The following is a 26579-nucleotide window of genomic DNA, read 5'->3' as shown; positions in this document are numbered from 1 at the left end:
TTCAACTTGGTTCTAATAAAAGGCAATGCTTTTCCTACTATATTTTAGCTAAGATCCCTACCAAAGCACACCTAACATAATATGAAATATACAGAAAGAACCCAATCAGAACATGGCTCATTATCCTAAAAATTAAAATGAAGTTACAAAAAGACTTGACATCCCACACTGTCCAATATGAAACACTTGTGGTGCTTTGCTGCTCTGCCCTGCCAGCATCATCCAGTTTCCTCTGCCATTCCCAGAAACAGCAGGTTATAGCACTGTTGCCTTGGAGATTAAAAGTCATTTAACTTTCTGGTCTAGGGCTATCTCCTTGAGAGGCTAGAACACAATGTTAAGAACTGTGACTTTAAGTTCTTGTTGCTAGGGGGTAAGGATTTAGCTCAGTGGTAGAGCGCTTGCCTAGAAAGCGCAAGGCCCTGGGTTTGGTTCTCAGCTCCGGAAAAAAAAAAGTTCTTGCTGCTAATTTAAACTGTGTGCACAATTGAAGAAGTGCTTAACTTTCTGGGGGGCTGTCTTCTCAATAATAAAGCAAACTCATGACACCCCATGCAAGGCTGGGAGTAGATACAGCATCTCACATATACTGGAACACAGCGATACTAGATAAACCTGAGTCACCATGCACTGTCAGCCCGGGCTGACACCGCAGGCCAGTCAGCCTGCTAATCAGCTACAAACTGTCATTCCCAAAGCTCCCCAGCCAGCAGGCACACTTACTGCAACATGATTTATTACTAATCAATACATTTAAGGAAGTGTTAAGCATGCTTTTAGTGATTATCAAAATCATACGCTTAATTTATTTTATGGTACCTTGCAGCAAATAAGGAACAAATTAACAATCATTTTCTTTCTACTTTGGGATCAGGGATAAAGAAAAAGTGCTACAAAGAAGAGGTGTAAAGAATGTAGAAGACGTGGAGGAACCTTGGCTAGCAACGGCCACCAGCCATCACTGTCCCGCACATTACCTTACAGACTCTTACGTTGTGAAGCTATCTCCATCTTCAAGATATGGAAACCGAGGTTCTCAGTGAGCAAACGACTTGAGCAAGTCATAAGCTAAACAGAAGAGTCAGGGCAGAAACACAGCGCAGTCTCCTGAAACCAGTGGCCAAGATCTCTCTCCTGGGCCACTCTGGAATTTAAAGAACGACTCAACTGCAGACCTGCACAGAGCCATAACTGAGAGCAAAATGTTGCCCCAGGTGTGTCTGATACTGGAGAATAACCTCTGCTTGGGGATCCATTGTTTGGCTACAGAGAAAGACCGTTCAACATCTTTCCAGCCTCCTTCGTATGCTAATTACAGCTCATCAGCATCTGGACACCCACAAGCAAAATCAATCTGGCACCAGAAGCCAGCCAAAGACATTTTCCTACTATAAAAAAACAAACAAACAAGGCTGCAACATGATTAAACACACTGAGCATTTCCCCAGTAACCTGCAGGCGGCTGCACATAAAATTACATCTGATTTTACAAGTGTCCAGGAGGAAGGACACTCACAAACACCTCACACATAAAGAAACTAGATTCTTTACAAGCACGGAAATGTGTACACGTTTATTTTCTGTGCTTCCCTTCTATGTCTGGTACCTGTCCATCAGGTTCCAATATGTCCAACACATTCAAGGATTTACATATTCAAAGACGCCAGCAGAAAGACACCTTCCCAAGTCTCATGCACTAAGTGAATGAACTTGGACGCTGGCTTTAGGTCTTCAGGTCATTCCCTGAGCACCTTGCAGGTTCAATTTCTCCCACATACATGAAAGAAACACCATGCCATCCAAGCTCTCCTCCAAACTAAACCACCTCCAAAGTTGCTACTCACCTGAACGCCTTTCCTGCCTTCTAAAGACAGTGCAGCCTCACAGTTATCACCAGAAGGCCCACTCCTGCCAATAGACCCCACCCCAATGTGTGTTCAGGGACAGACCCTGTTTCAAAGAAACAGGGAGAGTTATAGAGGACAATACACTTGGACCTCAATGCCCTCTTCTGGCCTCCTCTGTTCACGTGCACATGCACAAGGACCCACCCACAGACATGAACATATTGCTCACACAGACACAGATATAAGTAATGAGAACCTTTTAAGAAATACCAATGCTCCAAGGCTCAGGACATCTGGAGATGAGAGCCAGGTCCAAGCACTTTGTCAAAGCTCTTCAAGGGACACCAACCAACCAGGACTGAAAGCTGTAAGTTGATGCTAGTTTTAAAGACGGGTCAATAGAGGGACAAAGCAAGGTTCCAGAGCATTCCTAGGAGCAAGTCTGGAGGGAGCAGCACTGAGCACTGGCTCTGGAAAGCCCCAGGGAGGGAAGATAAGGTGGCAGATACATCTTGGGTCTGAAGCCAAGAGGCAGAAAAAGTGAGACAGGCCAAAAGGGTTACCACTGAGAGATGGAGCCTATGCAGGCCTACAGAGAAAAGGGCAAAGTAGGAGATGAGTTTAAATCAAGCTCTCTATAGGTGAGGAGCTTTAGTGTATGATTAAAAACAAGGCCTCCACAGTCTGAGCTCACATGTGCATCAGTTCTGTTGTATAAGAATCCCCAGCCCTGACCAAGAAGCTATTTGTGACGGACACCTGCTGAGAAAGGAAAGCTCACTTTCTCCGATGGAGTCTCACTGGGTGTAAAACCACACTCTAGGCAGGACCCATATCCAGGAGCAGTTGGCCAACACAAAACAGACTCCATGATGGGTGTGTGTGTGTGTGTGTGTGTGTGTGTGTGTGTGTGTGTGATGTTTGTCTTATTGATTTTCTTTGCTTTTTTTGTCTGTTTCAATTTTTTGTTTGTTTTTTAGAAAAAAACACTCAGAGAATTAGAGACAAAACATGAAGTTGGGTAGATAGGGAGATGGGGAATTAGGAGAAGCTGGGGGAAGGGAAGGAATACATTCAAAATGTATCATCTGAAAACAAAACAAACACACAAAATACAAATCAAGGCAAAACAAAAACCTGCAAGACGATTTTGAAAGCACAGGAAAATGCTAGGTTCAGTTTCTAACGGGCTGTGCAGCTCCATGCACGACCTTCTAAACCCACGGTTCTTTACTTGTGTTCGCACCAGTCAAGTGTGGGCAACAAGAAGACATGGTAGGGATTAGGCCAAGTGGGATGAGGGTTAAGGATAAGTAAAACAGCCCTCAAAGGGTGATGTTAAGAACCGCATCCCAGCAGAGATTACGGGCTGAATTTTAATAAACCATGGCTCACAGCTAAGGACTGCCTAGTTTCTGTTGTTTCTTTGTTTTGGGGCTATTTACAATACTACAGGAGTAACCTAAAAACAGTCTGGCTGTTCTTCAGCTGATGCTGGTGTTTGATTTCTATAAAGGATATAATTACATAGTAAACCATTCCTATAAAATTTAACCAAGATCATAAACAAACACTATCATATTCCTATTGAAACACTACAAATGCTCCAAAAGAAAATTCTATTTCCAGAATGAGAATTCTCCTAATGCTACAAGGGCTACTGGGCAAACTGAAAAATGCAAAGGGAACACAGGAAAGAGAATTGTTCTCTACCCTCCTCTGTGGATTCAACACTGAATTTGGGATAAATTAACTTAAAAGTTCAAGATAATGGAAACTGCTACTATAAATACTTTCGACCTGTGAAAATTTGGGAGGTCCTTTTCGGTATGAAATAATAAAATTATTAACACAACAGCAATAAGAGCTAACTCCACTGAACACTGGAAGGTCTTGTGGCCTGTCCCTGATGACCTGAGGCCCCGCTCAGCTCTGGCTTCTCTATAATGTTCTAATTTCCCCTCTACATGCTACTCACCGACCGCTGGGCTCACAAGAGACTCAGAGCATACCCCAGGGGTCGAAGAGGTGCTGTGGGTAGACAGTAAGGGACATACAAGGCTCTATAAGATGCTGATGGTGGCCAGGTGCTCACTCACTGTCTGTCTAGTCTGTAAGTCTGTCCTTTCTGTCTTTTCTATGTATGGTTTTTCCGTGACATTACTACTCAACATCTACCGATGTGTGACTCAGGCGGCCACACTGTCCTCATCAGGTGAGATGTGAAGCCTTCCCTGTGTGTTTACAGGACCTCAAACATCTTTCCACCTTGGCATAGAAATGCAAGCTTTTTCCTGTTTTCGCCATGAGCTGTTAGCACATTCGGCTCCCATTTTTACCTTGTAAAATAAATGCGGGTTTCTGTTTTGCTAGCTGGACTGTGGGTTTGTTCACACAGGAGCCTGGCACAAAGAGGAATTAATGTTTACCTAATGAAGGAGCATGCAGAGGAACCTACCTTGGGGTATCTTTCTATAGCAATCAGCCCCCAGGGCCCCAGCCCTAGTGATGGTAGTCCTGACCTTTCCTCCTTAGGCCCAAGCTTACAGGCCATGATGTTACCAGTGACTGTCCTGTCTGACAATTCCTGTTATGGTCCAGCCTTTCCACAGACTGGTTCTTAGATGGGTTCTATGCCAACAGAAGCAGGAGTTTGTATGCACAGAACCTGGATGAGTTAGGTATCAATGACTCTCTGAAGGAATCCGACATTAGCAACTGTACCCCACTGCTGGGGACTGAATACAGGGCATTCCAATCATTACTTTGTCCAACCTCAAGGGAGGACGTTAGCAATTTTGCTTGACTCAAATGGAATTTCAACTTCAAGCAAAAGAACGAACTTGCCCAAGGCCACTCAGCAGCCTGTGAGTAGAGCTGGGGTCTGAACTGAGGTTAGCCTGCCTGTAAAAGCAATCTTTCTCCTCTGCCTTGGGCTGCTTGTCCCTGCCCCACAGTCACCCTGCTGCTGGAAGCTGGTTTGAACCTGACCTCTGCTCAAAATCTACATCTGACTCTTATAAGGTGCTTGGGAACTGACAAACTCTAAGAGAAGAGAGGAAAGTCTATTGCTAAAGGGCAGGTAAAGGCCTGTGTCCATTAAAGGACAGCCTGTTTGCCCCGCTCCCTCAAGGGGAAGCTCCCAGGTGGTGAGTGCACCCAGGGCAAACAAGAGTGCTGCCTGTGTAAGTCCTGAAGGACCTCAGCCAGGCAGCAAGTCAGACCACAATGCTCAAAACCCAAGCACAGTGCCTAGTGTTAGCATCCGACATTCTGCCATCCATGGCAAGGTGGGGATGGGAGGGTAGGAGGGGGGTGGAGTATTGAGACAAGCAGCCAGGGGGAGAGAAAGGAAAGTGATCCAGAAAGTGTTTGGTTACGAGGTTTTCAAACATGACACAGAGCAGCAGCAAGGCGTCTTATCCGTGTTCTGAATTAAGGGTTCATCAGCAGACGCCCAATGCCATCACACTCTGCTTCTCACTGGTCCACACCAACATCTAACTTATTTAAGCTTGGGCAGAGAGGAGTAGAGGGCTCCTGGGGCTTCCTGGTAAGTCCTCTCTGGGAAGGTTTTGTCTGATATTCCACTCAGGATTGATACACATAGAGCCCAGCTCCAAGACCGTCAGGTTCAAGAGACCAACTGCAGTCTTTGTCAGGCACATTCTTTAACTACTGAGATAGGAGAAGCAGAGGAACAGGAACGGGAAGCCACCCTCACAGCAGCACCACTAATAAAACTGGGGGCGTGTTCAATATTCTGTGTCTGAATGAGCAACAAGTCAAAATCAAACCCAAATGAGGAACGAGTCCGAGGTGTTCGGGCACGACTTGTGTCCTGTGTGTGACGTCACAGGAGCTGTGGTTCTGAACACACCTATGAGCACTCTGCATCTCCACACCAGAGAACTCGGCCTCGGACGCCGCGGTAGGTTGGAGACCTCTGTGCTATGAGCCAGCGTTTTTACTGCACACACTAAGCTTTCTGCTTGTATGGAAACATAATGGTTTAATTATGGAAAACAAAGACTTAATATTTTCCTACTGTTATTCCTCAGCATCCACATATTGATTTAGTGTATCTTCTGATTGTTTTGTGTAGGAATGTTTGATATTAAAAATGCTGTTTGAATTGCTGACATGAGTTTCACAAAAAGTCATTAAGTGAATTTTGGTTTGGGATTAGGAGCGAATTCCCAAGATTTTCTAAAATTGTCTGAGACATTCTTCTGTCACTGGGTATTGTGTATTTTTATGAAGTGGTATTTTCAACACTGGTGACTATCAAACCTAGAAAAACATCTCTGAAATGCTCTGTATCAAATATTCAGACAAACTACACATCCATCTTCATTAGTATACAGATCTGTCTTATCTTTAATAAATGATAAAACTGATATTCCGAAATTGGTTTAAAGCAACTTTATTTATGGTTGCTTATCTGTGAATGCTGACATTTATCAATCTTTTTCTATGTCTGTGTGCACGTGCGTGCACGCGCATGGGTATGCAGTGCAAGTGTAGTGTGTGTGTGTATGTGTGTGTGTATGTGTGTATATGTATGTGTGTGTATGTGTGTGTGTGTGTGTGTGTGTATGTGTGTGTGTGTGTACATGTGTGTACACGGGCATGTAGCACCTGTCAAGGGTACTGGGTGCTTTGAAGCCTGACTTTCAGGCAGCTCTTAGCTACCTGGTGATATAGATGGTCGGAACCAAACCCTGGTCCCCTCCAAGAGCAGCAAGTGTTCTTAACCGAGTGCCATCTCTCCAGCCCCAAATGGTGACTTTCTATATCTATATTTTATGTGCTATAATACAATTACATAAAAATTTCTTGAGTGGAAACATTTAAGCACCCCTGCTCTAACGCAACCACTTATGAAAGAGTGATACCTGGGGTCAGTGTTATGTAATGACCCACCATAAAACAGCATTTATTAATATTAATAATATTATTAATCATCAATTCCATTAACATCAATAAATGGAATCAACAGCTGAATATTAATGTGGAAGTTAGCTCAGTCCTTCCATAACTCAGAAAGGTGAGTAGTGTGCTTGTTCTTAGAGACTAAATAACAAATCTGTACGGACTACTACTGAGCAATTTCTTGGAGCAGAAACCCTAGTTAGACTGCATGGTGAAGACACAGATTCAGTCACACTCTGAAGTCCTGGCCGGCCTTGGTGGCTGTCAACACACACCATGTGGATGCTAATAAACTTATTTATTGGCTCACCCAGCATGCACTGAACACCTATCACGCACCAAGCGTATGGCAGGCACGAGAAATGCCCAATGATACCTTCACCAAGTTACCGCCTTGTACTCCTCACAATCTGAGATTTGAAAGGATAACATCAGACTTTTTGCAGTTGTGACAAAGAATTCAAGGAGACAAGTAGGCATTCTGGTTCATGCTACCAGATTTTGGCCCACCTGGTGGGCTCCATCACTTCTGACTATGCTGAGGAAGGCTGCTCACCTCAGAGCATCAGGGAAGAAGCCAGGAGGAGAGACAGGAACCAAGTTTAGCCCCACAGAAATAGCTCCAGTGACTTCTCCAGTTGGGTGGGTCCCCACATCCTCACATTTCCAAAACAGCATCATCAGCTGGGGACTAGGCTTTCAACATGGAAGCCTGTGGGGAACTGTTCACATTAAAAATGAAACAGAGCTAAACAAGAATCACTTCCACCAGGACGACTTGTAATGCAGTGAGGTTTTCTGATTAAGAAATCATGTAACTAACCCAGCAAAACAAAGAGGTAAAGCAGCCCCAGCTCAGGAGAGGAAACGACGAGATTTGTGATCGGAAGGGCAGGAGTCTGAGTCCTCCTTCAGTGACTCACCTGCCTGGTGGTGATGTCATCAAGGCTCAACGCTCTACACCTTTAGAAGAGGAAATGACCCTGACCAGGAGGGGAGGTTGGAAGGCTCAAATCAGTCAGATGAATAGAAGCCTTCCTGTGGATGCTGTACACTGGGATGGCTTGGGCTTGCCTTTGGTGCTTGCCCTGTCCCTTCCTCTTCTCTAAGGCCCTTCATCTGTTATCTTTAATAATGAAGTCCTCTTGTCAGGAAGGCTTTTGAAATGGCTAATGGAATTCTGTGACTAATGCCTACCCAACCACCTTTATCCACTTGCCTATTTCCTCCTTTCCTAGAACTGTGCGTTTGCTAAAGGCTGAGAGTTCTGACTCTTTTACTGCCTTTGAGATGGAGAGGACTCGAGAACTGGGTTCAAGGAGCTAGATATCACTGATGTGATAGGGGCAGCCAAGGCAACAGAGAGAGCTGGTGGGGACTTTTAGGAGGTAGAATTCAGTTTAGAAGCAAACTGCACATGGGGAATTATAGAGGTAAGCATGGGATGGCTTCTGCACTGGCTGGAAGGTAGAGCAAGGGGCTCCTTGTGGGTAGAGCTGTTGGTGATTAGCTGTGCCGACCAGGGTTTAGAAACTGAAGGGGTTCAAGATATGGGAGCCAGAGACAAATGGAGGTCAAAGCCTTGCGGGGAGCACCCAGGCCAGTGTTGCAAGTGACTAACACCTGACCAAAGTGAGCAGGGAAGCTGCAGGGAAGGCAGAAGCAGGGAACATGGAGACGGAGCCTGAAATGAGTAGACAGACTCTGCAAGATGGTATGTCACTATCTTTCCTGTGCACACAAGACTTGCCACAGCCTAAGGTCTCTGCCGTATTTTCACCACAGCGTTAATTCCATCCAAAGTTTGCACAAAAGGACGGGGTGCCATCCTGCTTCACTAGGAGTCTGCAACAATGCTTCCTTTTCCTCTGGGCTGTCCAAAGTCCCCTCCTGTCTGACTGCAGAGAAGCCATGCCCTTTCTGTTCTGACCCTGGCAGGATCTGAGGAGTGTCATGGGAGCCTGGCCTGTTCTTTTATTGTGTTAGAAGTCCAGGAGGCCTGGGGCATCAACATGTTTCCTGACATGTGGAGTTGACTAGAATCACTTAAAGCCCTACACTGACAACAGAAAAGTCTTCTTCAAAGCGCTGACCTGCTATCAACCACTGTCACTGCGGATAAGGTGGAAATGCATGCACATGCCCAGCAAGCACGCCACACACCTACACTGCTTGGGAGCTCACCCCCTCAAAGCTCTTAACAGCCTCCAGGGGAACCATGTTAAAACAGCGCAATTAACTAGAACGGCTACAAACTCAATAACTCACCTACCTAATGAGGCAATACAAGGAAAATTGGGCCTATTTTAATAAGAATTTAAAAGAGAGCCGGGAAGTAAAGGTCAGATGCCATTTCTGGATCCCGGTTCTTTTATCCTCCCTGCCTATGCTAAAGTAGTTAAAACCAAGGAGACAATACACACTGTGCAATTCTTTATAAATCCAAAGAGGCAGCCAGTCATATTACTGCACCCAAGGGCAAGTGGGTCTTTCTGACCCATCCCCCACACTAAGTGCCTCCCCAGATCTATTTCTGAAGGTTTTATTATGCAAACCTGAATGGATTTCAATTACAATAATTCCTTTCCTTCTCCACCCAGACTCACAAAAGAGGAACTCAATTACCAGCAATTTGAGGTTATAAGGGCAGTTTTGTTTCCCCTCCTCTTTGGTGTCTAAAGGAGTCTAGAAGCTCTCCTTTCTCAACCCCTCCTACTGGCTGAGGGGCCATAGCTGGTTTATGATCCCACTATATTCAGCACAACCTCTTCATCAAGAAGGAGCTCTCCTAGGGGCCGGGGAGATGGCTCATTTGGTAAAGTGCTTGCCATGCACAAGGATCCCCAACAGTCAAGTCAGAAGCCAGGCATGTGGTGCTTGCCTATGATCCAGTGATGACGAGGCAGAGCCAGGAGGATGCCTAGAGCCAGCCACCCTTGCTCAATATGTGAACTCTTGGATCAGTGAAAGTCCCTGTCTTAAAAATTTGGGTGGAGAGAGATAGAGACATTGACTCTGGCCTCTACATGCACCTACACACACAAACACATACACACACAACCCTCAATGCACCTGCATACACACAAACACATACACATATAGCCCTCCATGCACCTGCATACACATGAACATGCATCCACACAGTCATTCACGCACCTGCACACACACAAACATGCACACATACAGCCCTCCATGCACCTGCACACACACAAACATGCACACATATAGCCCTCCATGCATCTGCATACACATGAACATGCATCCACACAGTCATTCATGCACCTGCACACACATGAACATGCATCCACACAGTCATTCATGCACCCGCACACACACAAACATGCACACATACAGCCCTCCATGCACCTGCACCCACATGAACATGCATCCACACAGTCATTCATGCACCTGCACACACACAAACATGCACACATACAGCCCTCCATGCACCTGCACACACACAAACACACACACACATAGCCCTCCCACTGTTAAGCTCACCCCATGACTTCTAGAAAGGGCTGGGTTGTGTGGCCAAGGCACAGATACACAAAACTGACGACAATATTGTTATGATCAGAATTAACACTTTTTCTTTCTTTCTTTTTTTTTTTTTTAAGATTTATTTATTATGGGCTGGAGAGATGCCTCAGTGGCTAAGAGCACTGATTGCTTGCTCTTCCAGAGGTCCTGAGTTCAATACTCAGCAACCATATGGTATCTCACAACCATGTGTAATGCCCTCGACTGATGTGTCTGAAGACAGTAGCTACAGTGTACTCCTATACATACAATAAATAAATCTTTAAAAAAGAGATTTATTTATTTTATATGAGTACACTGTCACTGTCTTCAGACACACCAGAAGAAGGCATCAGGTCTTATTACAGATAGTTGTGAGCTACCATGTGGTTGCTGGGGTTTGAACTCAGGACCTCTCGAAGAGCAGTCAGTGCTTTTTAACCACTGAGTCATCTCTCCAGCCCCCAGAATTAGCACTTTTCAAAGCTGACTATTTAATTGTTATGTCTCTAACAGGTATAAAAAGCCTTCTCTCAGTCTCCGTGAGGGAGTTAGGTCCAGGACCTGGCACAGATACCAAAATATGCAGCTGCTGAAGTCGCTTAAATAAAAATAGCACAATATTTGCATATAATCCAGAAACAACTTTCCATATTCTTTAAATCATCAAGCCAAGGGGTTGGGGATTTAGCGTGGTAGAGCGCTTGCCTAGCGAGCGCAAGGCCCTGGGTTCGGTCCCCAGCTCCGGAAAAAAAAGAAAAAAGAAGAAGAAGAAGAAAAAAAATCATCAAGCCAAAGTACACAACACTGAGAAGAGGCAGACAGATCACTATGAGTTCAAGGTCAGCCTGATCTCAAAACAGATCCAAGCCAGCTAAGGGTGCTTGTCTCAAGTCAACCAACCAATCAATCAACCAATCACCTTTAGATTACCACGATACCCACTGCAATGTAAAAGCCGTATGAGAACACTATATTGCTTGAGAAATAATGGCACACATCCAAAAGAGTCTGCACACGCTCACTACTGACAGCTGGTGTGTCTCACATTCTCAGTCCACAGCTGGGGAACCACCCCAGGGATGTAGAGCGGCAGTCTCGCCACGCCTGTCCTTCCATTAGGCCCTTACACACAGTCAGAGTGGGTGATTCTAGCCTCACTATTTTTAAGATGGGGCAGCTGAGGCTCAGAGAGAGAATTTAGAAATGTACCCAAGATCACACGTGGTTAGCAGTAAACCAATTGTGCCACCAGGCTAAACTGCCACTGCAGTTGCTTGGGGCTGGTCCTGAGGTGACAGGGCTGAGACTGTCCCAGAACGGACTTAAGGCAACCAGGATGTGAGACAAAACCAAAACTTGCTAGGAAAGAAAAGGGGGGGAGTTCTAGGCGGTTTCCAGACTGGGAAGTAAGTCCCTCTCCACGATGATTAATTAGGAATCTGAGCACGAGAAGCTTGTCCTGAGCAGGCCTTACCTATGATGAAGCTCTGTGCATACGGGACCCTTGAAGGTACAACTGTTATCATCTCTAAGCCAGTGTGACAGAATCCAATGTGCCTAGCAAAGGTCTTCCTTCTACTTTCGAAGAACCTGGATGAAAGACCCTTATTAAAGGCATACATCACTGACAGCCATCTGTGTGAGCTTTATGCCTTTAGCTAGTTGGGGAGAGGCTCAAGCTTGTGCCTGACCTCTGTGAGGTCTTCAGGGAAAGTGCTAATTTTAGCAGCCACCAAACATTTATTGTGCACTTATTATATACACTAAACATCAGGCTAGGCAGTGGGACCCAGAGATGACAAGCACACTGATTCTTCAATGTCAAGGGTTAGAGGACCAAGTCCTAGAACAAGATGCATCAATTAGGAGGGCCTGTCTAAGTGCAGGGGTGACTAACTGCTAGCCAGGCCAACTGATGAGCGCTAGGTATTGGCAGCAGAAGGGGCTTGATGGAAGCCTGAGAGGAACCTAGTCACAAACATCCTAATGGTGAGAGGCCGCTGTGCTCTGCTGTGGCACACAGACCTGGCGCAGTTGCGTCAGAAGGGCATGGGCAGCAGTTGGAGCACAGGGCTTTTGCACGGGATAAAGCAGGGTAAAGAAACGGGGTATGATGTGCCCTATCTAGTCCTCCTGCCATTCAAAGCTCATGGGACAGTTTGCACAGCCTATCCTCGCCAGCCAGTGCAGCCCAGCCTTCTAGGAGCTGTCTTCCCAAGTCATTGCCCCCACTAATATAAAGTTATCAAATCCTAATGTGGGCACTCTAACGGCAATCTTCTGTCACCAGCGTGCCACCAGGCACATTTTTCAGTAGGAAAACAGCTGTTGGCTGGATCTGTCACTTCCTTCTCAGATCCCTGCATAGGAACAAGAGCTGGCTCAGGGCTGTTTTCCTTCACCTTCCCTTCACGCATGCTCAAAGCAGTGTCAAGTTTCTCAGGAGAAGCCAGCAGGTTGGCCCCAGCGGTGTGAAGAGTCGCTGGCTTATGAAGCAGCTTTGACAACTAGGGCCCAGAGCTCAGAAGCTGAAGGCACAGCCATCACAGCTTTTAGTTCACTAATCTCACTTCCTCAGATTTTAGACCAAGGGTCTGGGTCGGGTTGGCCGGGGGCAGGAGGAGATGGCTCTGTTGATGAAGTGCTTGCCTTGCAAGCATGAGGACCAGAGTTTATCCTCAGAACCCAAGTGAAAAAGGTTGGTACTTGGTATTGAGGTGACAGAGACAGGGGGACCCGAGGCCAGCTGGCTACACTGGCTTAGCAAATTAGTGAGCTCCAGGCCAAAGAGGGTCTCTGTCTCAAAAGAACAAAGTAGGGGCTGGAGAGAAGGCTTAGTGGTTACGAGCACTGACTGCTCTTCCAGAGGTCCTAACCACATGGTAGCTCATAACCATCTGTAATGGAATCCAATGTCCTCTTCTGGTGTGTCTAAAAATAGCTACGGTGTGCTCAGGTACATAAAATAAATAAATATATTTTTAAAAACAGAACGAAGTAGGCAGCTGCAGAGGAGCAGCATCTGAAGCTGCTCTCTGATCTCCCCATGTAGGCACACACATATATCCACACACATGTATGCACACAAACATACAAAAGCTAACACACTGGCCCTGTGTGAGCTGATTTTCTATAAGAATTAGCAAAGATATCACCATCTTCTGCACCAGCTCTGAGGCTTAAATGAGACTTCGAAGAACACGGCTCTAGCAGAACCTGGCAGGCAGTGAGCAGTGGCCGCCACAAGCCTGTCTAGATATCTAGGCCCTCACTTCTCCTCCCATGGCCTCTTTCAACTGAGTCCGACCACAGAAAGAAAAAGGCAGGCAGCGGGGTTAACTGGTTCACAGCTAGCTTGGTCAATATCCGACCGGAATCAGATGAGGTCTCTAACTTGTTCTCTCAGTCTGAGTGCTGCCTCTGGAGAGTTCATATGATCACTTAAATGATCTTCGAGTTTGGGGAGATAGAGCCAGGTCTATTTGAGACACGGACAGGAGAGTGAGGGGCACAAGTGGATATGGCAGGTGTCTAGGCCAACTCTACCAATCAGAGGAAAAAGTCACCCAAATGTGGGACACAGAGCCCCTTGACAAGGCCCAGTGAGTTTCCCCAGCAGCTCAGGTTTCCTCCGCTTCCACACATACTGCTTCCTGTCTCTCTGCACGCTCCTGCACTTTAAAATAGCCATCCAACCATGTAAATTCTCGGGTGCAAGTGTCTGCTAGCCTCCAGCGGAGCTGTCAATGCCCATAAATCGCTGGCCTTCCAGAGAGCATTGCAGCTATTTACTGGGGGAGGGATGCTGCAGGCCACCAGACAATACCAGGAAGACACTGGCCTGGCGGTAACTACTCCGGTTACGGCCTCACAATTCACAGCGGCATTTTGCTAGGAGTATGCGCCATCCGGGAGGAGAAACATAAAAAGGGGAACCTGGGCTGTAAATAGTTTATTCCGGCAATTCCTGATGTTGGCTGAATCATACTTTAATACAGAAATACACGAAAGCACCACTCCAGAGGTGACATGTGGGGCCACCTCATTACTCTTTTCAAAAGGGTCTTCTATCAGAGAGACACCAACTGCAAATTACAGTGAGGAGCACAAAGCCTTCTCACGCACTCACACAGACCAGAGGGAGTAGAACCTCCAGGATTCAAGCAAACACAGAACAGGACCCACAAAGGCCACTGGTCACCCTCTGGGCTGCTTTGCCATTCTTGGAACAGGAGACAGAGCTCCCTCAGCATGACCCACCTGCCTCTCCCAGTGGGCCCCACAGCGAACCCTACCTTCGTGTTCCTTCTCTGTGGTTCCCACCTTCTTGATCTTCCGGGGAGACTTCATGAAGAGTGGAAAGATGGTCCGTAAGCCCAGAATGTCAACAAACTTGTGGCAGTTGTCTGCGCCTTCCGGCCCAATCATGGCGTGGTCCAGTACCTTCAGGGCACTGCTCCGGGAGATCTTCTTCTCCCTACAAACCAAAGGCATTCTGTAAGAAGCAGTATATATCATTTTTTTTTTTCTTAGTGTGTATTCATTCTACTAGGAAGGAAAAAAATCCCCAATAAAAACAAAAAAATTGAGACAATGTTTACATTATGAAATTCCTAAGCAGATTACCATATACATTAGTAGGAGAATCTGGAATAGGAAGAATAAAGTCTTATCCATCCAAGAATAAAATCTTACAGTTGCAAACGGTAATGTTCAAATTCCCTCATGTGTTATGACAGTTCTGTGGGAAGCACATCACAAGACTAGAGAAGCAGACCAAACTGAGGGCTGATGGTTTAGCAGCCCCTTCCTTAACAGCTTTACTAGATACAAACCACATCACTTGATCTGTCCTCTGAGAATGTACAGCAGTGGTAGCAGTGTGCTCACACAGAGGTAACCATCCCATGGCCAACCATAGTGCGTTTCCACTGCCCTGTGAGAAAACCACGCACCCTTTGTTCCTCCCCTCCATCCCCTGGCTCCTGAGCTCTAAGCAGCCAGCACTCTGTGCTGTGTCTAGCCTTGTCTACTCAGGCATTTCAAGCACATGCTACTACACATGGTCTCTGTGACTTTGCATCTTGTTTTCAGGGCTCACCTGTGTGCTAGCTTGTCAGTGGTTCATTTTCCTTTTTCAAATGGTGACTAGTTCATTGTATAGTTATCTATATGTTGATTTTTATACAAGTGGATATATATTTTCTACTATAAATAACGCTGCTGTGAATATCCACGTATAAAATTTCAAGGGGACATGAGACTTCCTTTTTCTTGACTACATCTGTTAGGAGACGGTTGCTGGTTACCAGGGTAATTCTGCTTACCCACTAGACTGCTCTCCACAGTGGACACACCATTTCACACCAGTGACAAGAGATCCACTTATGTTATCCTAGTGGGGGTAACAAGACTGTCTCAGCGTGTGCATGCTGGGGAAAGCACACATGCCATGGTAGGTGTGGGAGTCTGTAGGTTCCAGAGATCAAACGCATGTTGTAAGACTTGGTGGAAAGCACCTGCTCCCCCTGAGGCCCCTCACTGAGGTTCTGATTACATATCTGATGACTAATAGAGCTGAGTATTCAGTGGGCTTGGGCGTTTGTAGACAGTCTTGGGGGAAACGCCCACTTAGAAACTTTGCTCATATTTCTTTGTTTAGTTTTTGTTTGTTTGTTTTTGAGACAGGGTCTCCCTGTGTTGCTCTGGTTGTTTTAGAGCTCACTATGTAGGCCAGGCTGGCCTGGAGCTCAGAGAGATCCACCTGCCCCCCCCCCCCCCCCCAGCCTGCTTTGCTCATTTTGGAACAGGGTAACAAGTGCCCTTTATCACTGCGTTCTAAGCATTTGTTTTCTTATATTCTGAAATCCCTCAACAGATAAATGATAAAGTCATTTCCTCAATCTGCCAATCTCTCCTTGCTTTCTTGATGTTCTGGTTGTGAACTTTACCCTTTGACAGCTGAGCTCTCTCTCCAGCCCTCTCCTTACTTTCTTAACAGTATCATTTGAAGAATAAAACCTTCAAATTTTGATAGAGTTCAATGCATCTAATTTTGTCTTTTGCTGTCATACCATTACTGCATTCAATGTCATAAATGCTGACCCTGTATTTTCTTCTCAAGACTTCTTACAGTTAGGCCTCTAATCTTTTTTGAGTTAAGTTTGAATGTGAGGTAAGGCCCAGCTTCATTCTTTTACAGAAGAACGGAGGACTGTCCCAGAATTATTCACATGCGGGAATTTAAAACCAATGCTCCTTTGTTTTTTGAGACAGGGCCTCATTACAGCCCAGGTTGGCCTCAAACTCCTAGTCTTGCTGCCCCCACTGTTCAAGAGCTGAGGTTATAGGCATGTGCCACCACAGCGAGTTGACTTAAAATGCATGCTTCTTGCAGGGAGCAATGTGACACATTCCTTTAATCCCAGTCCTCAGGATGCAGCTATCTGTGAACTAGGGCCAGTTTGGACTACATAGGGACTTAAAGGTCAGCCAGGGCTACACTGTGAGAGCCGGTCACAGTGAAATACAATTAATTTTCTAGACTGGTCATATAACTTCTTTATTAGTTCTAATAGCTGCAAACAAATACCTCTTCCTTTCCTTTCCTAGCTTGGATGCTTTTTATTTTCCAGCATTGCTCAGCTGCCCTGTCTGGAACCACCCGTTCAATGTGTAAGAAAACTTCTTATCTTGCTGCTGACCATGGTTGGCAAGCATCTTCTCACTGACCATTAGGTATTGCGTTAGCTGTGGGCGTTCTGCAAGTGCCTGTTACCAAGGGTTACGGAAGTTCCTTCTTTCCCCACTGAAGTAATTCTATTATGAGACTATGCTGGACTTCACAAGTCCTTTTTCTGCATCTTCATATTCCTTTTCCCACTTTTAGTGCCTTTCATTTTCCAACAGTGAACATGTACTTTGTAAAATTAGAAAAGCTAAATGACTTTTAAGGGAAAAAAAAAAAAAAAAACCAAATCAGACCAAACCAAACTAAAGGTGATACTACCCTTGGGGGTGAAAGTCTCAGCCATCCTGTTAGCAGCTACCGCTTTGTAGGTTTCTCTAGGGAGTTTGTGACAAAATACCCGAGACAACTTACAAAGAAGAAAGGTTTGCCTGCCTGTTTCTGGCATTTTACTCTGTGCTCTCCTGGTTCCACATAGCACAGTATTCACACTGGGGTTGTGTGGCAATGGGGATGTTTGCCCTGTGGTGGTCAGGAAGCAGGTGGGGGTGGTGCTAAAGTCTCTCATCAACACTTACTCATTAACATGACCTTACTCTTCTCCACGACACCCTACCTCATTATGGTTCCACTATTTTCCGACATGACTGCAGGCTGGCAACTAAACCTTCAGTACATAGAGCTCTGGAGACTTTTAAGATCTAAAAGATCTAGAAGTAACAGAGCATAATTTCTAAAAATCTTTTATGATTTTCTTTAGCATTCTAAGAGGCACAGAGAAACAAATCAATTATTTTCTAACTGGATACGGATGGTAAATCAACCATCCAAGTACAGTGTTTACTGAGCACTTATTCAGCACTGTGGTAGACACAAAGACATGGCTTCTGCTCCAAAAGGTAGAATCCATCTGGGGAGACCAAATGAACATGAAGTCATCAGGAAAAGGTGCCCTGTGTTTGGTCCTCCACAATACCTGACGGACACCTTTCCTGTCAAAGATAAAAGATGCCACTCTACTCCACAGCTTACATTTTGCAGAAAGCCAGAGGACAGGAGGTGTTCAGGATGTGCAACGACTGTTCCCACCTCTGTCCTCCCAACACAGATATCAACTCAGCTACTCAGAGGTGACCTTCCATCCAGCCACTGAGTTTGAGGACAGGAGGAAGGCCTTGGCAGAAGAAGGCCTGTTCACTGTCCTGGCTATTGGAAGCTGGAGGTTTCTTGTTTTTAAGGGCTTTGAGGAAAGGATAGTAACAAATTTTAACAGAAGTAATGGGAATTATGTTCATGATTTTAAGAGGAAGGAAAGAGCAGCTTCATCTGGGAGAAGCCAGTGAGGGGATCACACAGCAGGGGATGCCTGTCAACAGAGGGGTGAGTGGCAATAGCACTGGTGGCTGAGCTGGGGGAACACCAAGTGGGAATGAAGCCAGTCAGGACAGTGTGTGCAAGTGTGTTCACACCAGGCCCCTGCTGTGATGCTAGGGAAGCCCAACTCCATCCAGTCACTGAGAAGGTGGGCACTAAAAGGAGCACATTTAGAAGGCTTAGTCCAGAAGCAGAGAGAAGAGGGGGCTGGAGGGGCAGACCTTGTGGGCAGGGAGGACGGTTCAGAGACTATGGCAATAATGTAAATGGGATACAGAGAGAGGTCTGACTGCAGCAGAGAGAGGTGTGTGTGTGTGTGTGTGTGTGTGTGTGTGTGTGTGTGTGTGTGTGTGTGTGTATGTGTGAAGGCCTATTTAAGAGAAATATGAAAGTTTAAACAGCAGGAGGAGGCAAACAAGGTTTGATATCCATTGGGAAGAACTTTCTGTCTCAAGATGAAATTCTAGTAGGAGGCTACACAAATAACATCCTCATTCTTGCTGCGGTTGGACTTCTGAACCCAGCTTTACAAGCTGGATTTATAGAGGTTATGGCTAGGGCAGATAATCATGCAGGCAGAAATTAGGAAACGGAGCTACAAATGCTCATTGGTTAGCACCAGGAAAGGACGGCCTGAAATGAACGAGTGCTGACCAGGGCACCTTCGGCTTCTGTTGAGTATACACTGAAACCATTTCACAAATGACACAGGACTGCTTGAAACACTGAAGGCAAAGGAGCCCGGCTGAGCCAAGGCCCTCTTTTTTCCCTGCCTAAGCAAATTCAAGAAACAAAAGACTCTAAAAGCAAAGCCCTTCTTTGGGTAGGCAGCACAGCGGTGTAGGACGCCTTTAAAGGGGGCAGTAATTGCATATTGATCACCATTTAGGCAAGCTGCATGGAGGTGAACTTTGGAATATTCATTGGGCTCAAGTTCAGGCTTTTAGCAATCAATAGCTGTTTGGCCTGACTTTCTTGGGTTGACTTTATTTGAAATATTTATTCTACTGGAGGACAAGTAGTTTATCTTAGTCTTGTCTGGGTTCATCGGGTTGTCGATCATGCCAGTACCAATGTGGACACCAGCCTCCACAAGCTGGGTGCCATGGCTGATGGCTGGGGTTGGCTGTTGCCTATCTGCTCATGTGTGCCTTGGATGCCGGAACAGTATCTCCTGTTGTAGTTTTAATTAGCTTATTCTTTATCACACCCAAACGCTTCTGTAATGAACACAGATTCTGAGTATGATTTTCCTTGCTCATCTTTTCCTTTCCTCAAATATTTATGAGACACCTAACAGGTGCCAGACATCTAGTCAAGAATGCGGAGACAAAGCTCAGCTCGGGGCTTCTGGGAGGGGAGGGGGTTGGTCCACACAGCACAGAAACAAGCAGATGAGGGATGAGGGCTGCCTGAGAAAGCTGGGTCCTGCAGTAGAGGTTTAGACAAAGGAGGTGGAGTGCTGCCATGAGGCCTGGCCAGAAAGGTGAAGCTGAACTGTGTTTCCAAGACAAGTAAGGAGGGAGCAGAAGAAAACAGGAGCACAGGCAGAGGCAAGAGCAGGTGCAACCAGGGAAAGAGCAGGAAGGCCACACCACAGCGGAAGCCAGGTAACTACGTGCCTTGGGAGGTTGGATTGCTCAGCCACAGTAGACAGGGGTTGGGGCAGAAGAAAGGGAAGCAACGGCAGAGAGAGAGAGCAGCGTGTGGGGGGTTGAGTAAGAATCACCTCTACCCTTAGACCCCACAATAGGCTCATAAATGTGAGTGCTTAAGTCACCAGGGAGTGACACTATTGGAAAGGATTAGGAGGTGTGGCTTGCTGGAGGAAGGGTGTCAGTGGCCAAGCCCAGGCTCACTCTCTTGGCCTGCAGAGATCACGATGCTACTGCTCCAAGACCATGAGTGTCGCCATGCTCCCGCCAAGCTCCTGCCATGGCGATAAAGGACTAACCTGCTAAAATCCAAGGCAAGCCCACAATTAATTTACTTTTAAATAAGTTGCCGTGTTCATGATGTCTCTTCACAGCAATAGAACAGTGACTAAGAAACAGGGCAAAGGAGCAGACAGGGATGAAAGGGCCAAGAGCTCTGGTTAAACCCGAGGTGCCTCTAGGATGTGGCAGTGATGTGCAGCTGGGACTTAATGGTTCAAAAATTCAGGAATGCGGGGAAACTTGAGAGAATAATTAAGTCTATGTAGGCTGTAACTGAATCTCCTGTGTGAGACTACCCTGAGGTAGTCTTTTTAAAGGTAGAGGAAAAGCAGCAGAAGCCAGGAGGAAATGTCTTTGAAGGACAGGCTAAATATGAGGATTCCCTTCCCCAGGACTCTGGCTAGCTAGGATTAATTAAAGAGGTAATTTAAGGAGGTTCTTTAAAAGATACTGGTAACCATGAGCTGATCTTGGCAAGGAATCCGGCTAATCCCATGCAGGATCACTTGGTTTGCTTTGAAAGACACTTGACAGAGCTTGTTTCCTGGAGAGCTCCCCAAACATGACAGCATTTTACCGGACATTTGCATGAATTAGACAAATCAAGATGCCTTTATAATCAGCTTCCCGCCATTAACTATAATGAAATACCTGAAGCAAGAATGAACTTTTAGGAAAAAGGTTTATGATGTCAGAGGTTCCAACTCATTGCTTTGGGCTTCTGGCGGGGGCATCAGATGGCAACAGCCAAGAACACACAGCAGAGCAAAACTGCCTAAGTCCATGAGGCAGGAGGAAGAAGCTAGAAAGCCATAACCACTTTCAAAGACACAGCTCTAATGACCTAAGAACTTCCCATTAGACTGCACTATCTCTAAGCAGCACCACCCGAGGACACTCATCCAGGCCATCATCAATGACCAGAGTGGTTTCAGGCCATGGACACAATGTCCTTTAACCTGTCCTCAGTTGACTAATTCACATGAGCCCATGAGTCAACACATAATTGCTAACACACTTTTTCTCACCAGACCCTGGCCATGCTACTCTCTAGAGCCAATAAGGTGTGGGTATAACACATGTATCTTCAGAGGAGAAACTGAAAGATGGACTGTATCTCTCAGGTTTCCCTTTTATCTTGTGGGTGGCACTTGTGATTTGTATGTCCCAAGGCAGATAGCAGAACTTCCAGGAGCCAGCTACAGAGGTGCTCAGTGTGGAAAGCCTTTGTTCTGGTAAGTCCCTGAGATTTGGGGGTACCACTACAGCAAACCTGACTGAGGTGAAATGCTGTCTTGGGAGGATAGCATCTGCCCCATAGGTCAGGGGGTGGGCAATATAGCAAGGAGCTCAGTGTAAAACGATACTTAGAAGTTGTGTTGTACTGCTATCTACCAGCAACAGAGTGTAAGAAAATGGATAATGTACGTGCTGGGCTTGGCCTGTGAGTTAAAATGAAGGACAAGAAATGGGCTTTTATGTCCCCTCCCTTCCTGAAGCAAATGAGGAGCAATGGAGAATAGAACAGCGGTGAACAGAATAAATCGTTCCCAGACACTGAGACAAGGCAGCACACACAGAGAACATGTCTGCTGGGAGATTCCAAGACTCACTGCAGTGGAGAGCCAGGTGAGGATGGAGACTGGTGGACCCTGAAGCTCACTGGCCAGCCAGTCTAGCCAACCATGATTATCAGCACTACGCTGAGAGACCCTGTCATAAAATATGAAGGCAGAGGAATGCGGAGATGGGTTCATGCTGGAAGAGCATGCTTTGCAAGTCCGACAATTCAAGTTCAACACCTGAACTCAGAAGGTGGAAGGAGAGAGACGACTCTATAGAGTGCCTTCTGACCGCCACCCTGGCACGCATGGACTGCTAACCACCTTCATATCACACAGGAATAATGCATTCGACAACAAAAAAGCAAAGGTGACGACCAACAGAAAAATGACGGTGCCTGACGTCAACCTCTGGCTCCTTCATGCATGGGCATCTGTGTCACACATGCTAACATCTACACCAACAAAACATACACCACACCACATACACGTAAATAAGGGGGAAGAGGATCTGTTTCCAGGTTATTATATCATGGGGACTGACTCAGTGGTAGACTGCTGGCCCAGCACACACCAGGTCTTGAGTCCAACGCACAGCACCACAAAGATGTAAATAAGCAAATTAAAACACAGAAACCCAGGGAACAAGGTAAAATTCACAATACCCAAAACTTAATAAATGCCACCATAAAGCATCACCCAAAACACCACATGATAGAACAGAAGATGAGGACATTAAAACAGCTAGGACATCTGATGATGTCGAAGGGAGAGAACCATCAGCGTGTTGGACTGAACAAGGCTGAATTGAGTAACTAATTGAGTATGAAACTGCGTTTGATAAAAGGGAGGAGATGACTGCAGGCTGCACACTGTGGAAGATGCCTGAACAGAACAGCTCAAGTATTTAGTGCAGTACGGGGAGAAAAACAAGGATGGAACCACTATCGAGACACTGCAGTGGACAGCTGTGAGCAGCAGAATGTACATGCAACGATGTTTTTAATACTTGATTGTATTATATTTTGTTATTATATGTGATTATAAAATATGATCACAATCATGCACATGTACATGAAATTATAGCCCCTGGGAGGGTGGGGACAGCATTTTTTTTTTAAAAACTCTCATGGCCAAAATAATTCTACTCTTTGTTCTGAAGATATCATCTACTATTCATGAGGTGACCTGAAAGTCACGATCCTCCTGACTTGGACATGAAGAGCCCATGCAATGGCAAATGTGCAGATATAGCTCTGTCCCCCCAGACCCAATTCTCAGAGTCCTCCCGAGCTCTGTAACAATACAAAAGCTGTAGCCGCTTTTCCCCTTTGTTCCTAACTCCTCCATATCCCACAGATCGTCCCCTTCCCATCTGGTTGCTGTGTCCTAGTCCCCAACTCAAGAGCAGACACCCCTGCTCATTCACAGGCCATGCCTGCCAGATGACCCAGTAGTAGGCTGTCTGTGGACCTTTTCATTCTACCTCCCCAAACCCAATCCTCTCGGTCACCTCTGTAAGTTTCAATAAAATGCCAGCTGCAACTCCCTCATCCTTCTGTGAACTCTTCCTGTGGATCCCATCCTCCCCTGGCCTCTCCTCCTGTGTCCCAACCCCCAACCTGCAGACACCGCCAGCTCAATAGGCCACACCTGCCAGATGACAAGGTAGGCTGCCTGTGGAACATCTTCATTCTCTGCTCCCCAAGACCCAATCCTCAGGGTTGACCCTAGTGCTGCAACAGACTATCTCTCCCTGGCCTGCCCTCCCTGAGCCTCCAACATTCACTCCCTGCGAACAGAACTGCCAAGCAGGCCAGTAAAACAGGCAATACACAGCAAAGACACCCTCTGAAAATCCAGAGGGGAAACAGAAACCAAGGAGCAACACCCACCCAGCAAAGACAAATCCAGAAATCAGCACCTAGACTCATACTCACCCCAAACCAAGATGCCTAACAGCCAGGGCAGTATGACTCCAGCAGGGCCCAGCTGTCCTACCACAGCAAGCCCTGAATATTCCAATGTAGCTGAAGTAAAAGACCTTAAAACCATATGAAACACATCTTTAAACTATATGACTATGATAAATGACTTTAAAGAAGAAATGAGTAAATCCCTTAAAGAAATCCAGGAAAATACAAATGGTGGAAGGAAAAGACTAAAACTGTTCAAGACCTGAAAATGGAAATAGAATCAATAAAGAAAACACAAAGTGAGGGAATTAAGAAAATAAAAATTTGGGAACGTGAACAGAGTACAGAGGCTTCACCAGAAGAATACAAAAGATGGAATAGGAATCTCAGCCACTGAAGATTCAACAGAAGAAATGGATAAACTGTGCAAAAGTAATGTAAAATCCAAAAACCCCTGACACAAAACATCTTGGAAATCTAGGATACTATAAGAAAACCAATCCTAAGAATAATAAGAAAAGAAAAAGAATAATTCAAGCTCAAAAGCCCCAAAAATATGTGCAACAAAATCATAGAAGAAAAATGTCCTAACCTCAAGAAGGGGATGTTTGTGTTCAGAAGCTTACAGAACACAAACAGATTGGACTGGAAAAGAAAATCTCCATGCTACATAATAATCAAAACACTAAAGATACAGAACAAAGAAAGTATATAAAATGCTGCAAGAGAAAAAGGCCCAGTAACACAAAAAGTCAGACCTATTAGAATTACACTTGACTTTTCAATGGAGACTCAAAAAAACAGATGTGCTGAAGAGACCACGGATGCCAGCCCAGGTTATTATACCCAGTGAAACTTTCGATCACTATAGATAGAGGAAACAAGATATTCTACTACAAAGCTGAATTTAGATAACATGTATCTACAAATCCAGCTCTACGGCAGCTACTAGAAGAAGGAAAATTCCAACCCAAGGAGATTATTTACACCCATGAAAACAGGAACACATTCATATTCATTCATTCACAGTCTCTCTCTCTCTGTCTCTCTGCTATCTCTGTCTCTGTCTCTCTGCTGTTTCTGTCTGTCTCTCTCTCTCTGTCTCTCTGCTGTCTCTGTTTCTGTCTGTCTGTCTCTCACTCTCTCTGTCTCTCTGCTATCTCTGTCTCTCTCTGTCTCTGTCATCTCTCTGCTATCTCTGTCTCTCTCTCTGTCTCTCTCCCCACACACACCACCACCACCACCAACCACTGTCATTGGTCATTAACATCTCTCAAAATCAATGGTCTCAATTCCTCAATAAAAGGACACAGGCTAATAGTATGGATGCGAAAATAGGATCTATCATCTGCTGCATACAAGAAAATCAAGAATAGACATGACCTCAGGGTAAAGGATTAGAAAAAGATCTTCCAAGCAATTGGACCTAACAAAGCAAACTGGTGTAGTCATTTTACTATCTAATAAAATAGGCTTCAAACCAAAATTAATCAAGAGATGGAAAGGATACTACTTGGTCATCAAAGGAAAAATTCACCAAGATGACATTTCAATTCTTAACATCTATGACCCAAACACAAGGGCAACCACTTTTGTAAAAGAAACGCTATGAAAGCTCAAGTCACACACTGACCCTCAAATACTGATAGTGGCAGACTTCAATACCCCACTCTCACCAACAGACATGTCACCCACATGTCAGAGAAATACTGGAGTCAACAGACATTACAAACCTAATGAAGTGAACAGATATTAATAGAATATTCCACCCAAATACAAAATAACAGAGCTTTGCTTCAGCACCTCATGGGACTTTCTCCAAAATTAATACTTGGACACAAAGCACGTATCAATAGAGAAAGTAAAACTGAAATAACTCTCTGAAGCTATTTCCTACCTAAATAAATCCTACCAAACCACCATGGATTAAACCTGGATATCAGTGACAGAAACTGTGAAAGCTTACAAGTTCTGGAAACTGAGCACTCTATATTGAATAAAAAGTAGGTCAAGATAGAAATAAAGAGATTAAAGACTTTCTAGAATTCCATAACAATGAATACACAACATACCCAAAGTTATGAAACACAACAAAAACACTGCTAAGGGGAAAGTTCATAGCAATAAGTACCAACATTAAAAAACAAAAATGGAGAGATCTCACACTAACAACTTAACAGCACACCTAAAAGCTCTAGAACAAAAAGTAAGCACACCCAAGGAGTAGACAGCAAGAAATAATCAAACTGAGGGCTGAAATCAACAGAAAGAAAACAAAGAGAACAATAAAAAGAATCAATGAAAGAGTTGATTCCAAAAGAAATAGAGGGACCCTTATGTAAACTAGCTAAAAGATGGAGCGAATACCCAAATTAACAAAAGGGAGGCGTAACAATATATATGGAGGAAATCCAAGACAATATAAGGACATACTTTAAGAACCTGTACTCCACCAAACTGAAAAATCTAAGATCATTTTCTTGATAGATAACACTTACCAAAGTTAAATCAAGATCAGAAAAACAATTTAAATAGATCTATAACCTAAAAGGAAATAGATGCAATTATTAAAAGTCTTACAACCAAAATAAGCCCAGGGTGAGATGGTTTTAGGGCAGAATTGTACCAGACTTTCAAAGAGTTAACGCCAATACTCCTCAAATTATTCCATAAAATAGAAACAGAAGAAACATCACCCAATTAATTTTATCAGGTCACAGTTACACTGATAGCCAAACTACATAAAGACTCAAAAAGAAAGTGAATTACAAATCAATTCCCCTTATAAACATAAA

At 45.1% G+C, this 26579-nt stretch overlaps 1 protein-coding gene across 2 annotated transcripts in view; it reads right to left on the bottom strand.

Moving 5' to 3' along the window:
• The window catches only part of Ctnnbl1 (catenin, beta like 1), a 161034-nt gene that overhangs the window by 39883 nt on the left and 94572 nt on the right, over window positions 1–26579 (bottom strand). For both annotated transcript variants that reach the window (NM_001024870.1, XM_039104624.2), the window contains one exon: window positions 14603–14784. In NM_001024870.1, the coding sequence (NP_001020041.1) occupies window positions 14603–14784 (182 nt within the window). The remainder of the gene's footprint in view (window positions 1–14602; window positions 14785–26579) is intronic.

Source organism: Rattus norvegicus, chromosome 3 (genome assembly GCF_036323735.1).
Source record: "Rattus norvegicus strain BN/NHsdMcwi chromosome 3, GRCr8, whole genome shotgun sequence".
Taxonomy (NCBI): domain Eukaryota; kingdom Metazoa; phylum Chordata; class Mammalia; order Rodentia; family Muridae; genus Rattus; species Rattus norvegicus.
The sequence above is the reverse complement of the archived record's forward strand: the minus strand, read 5'-3'. Positions and strand labels throughout refer to the sequence as shown.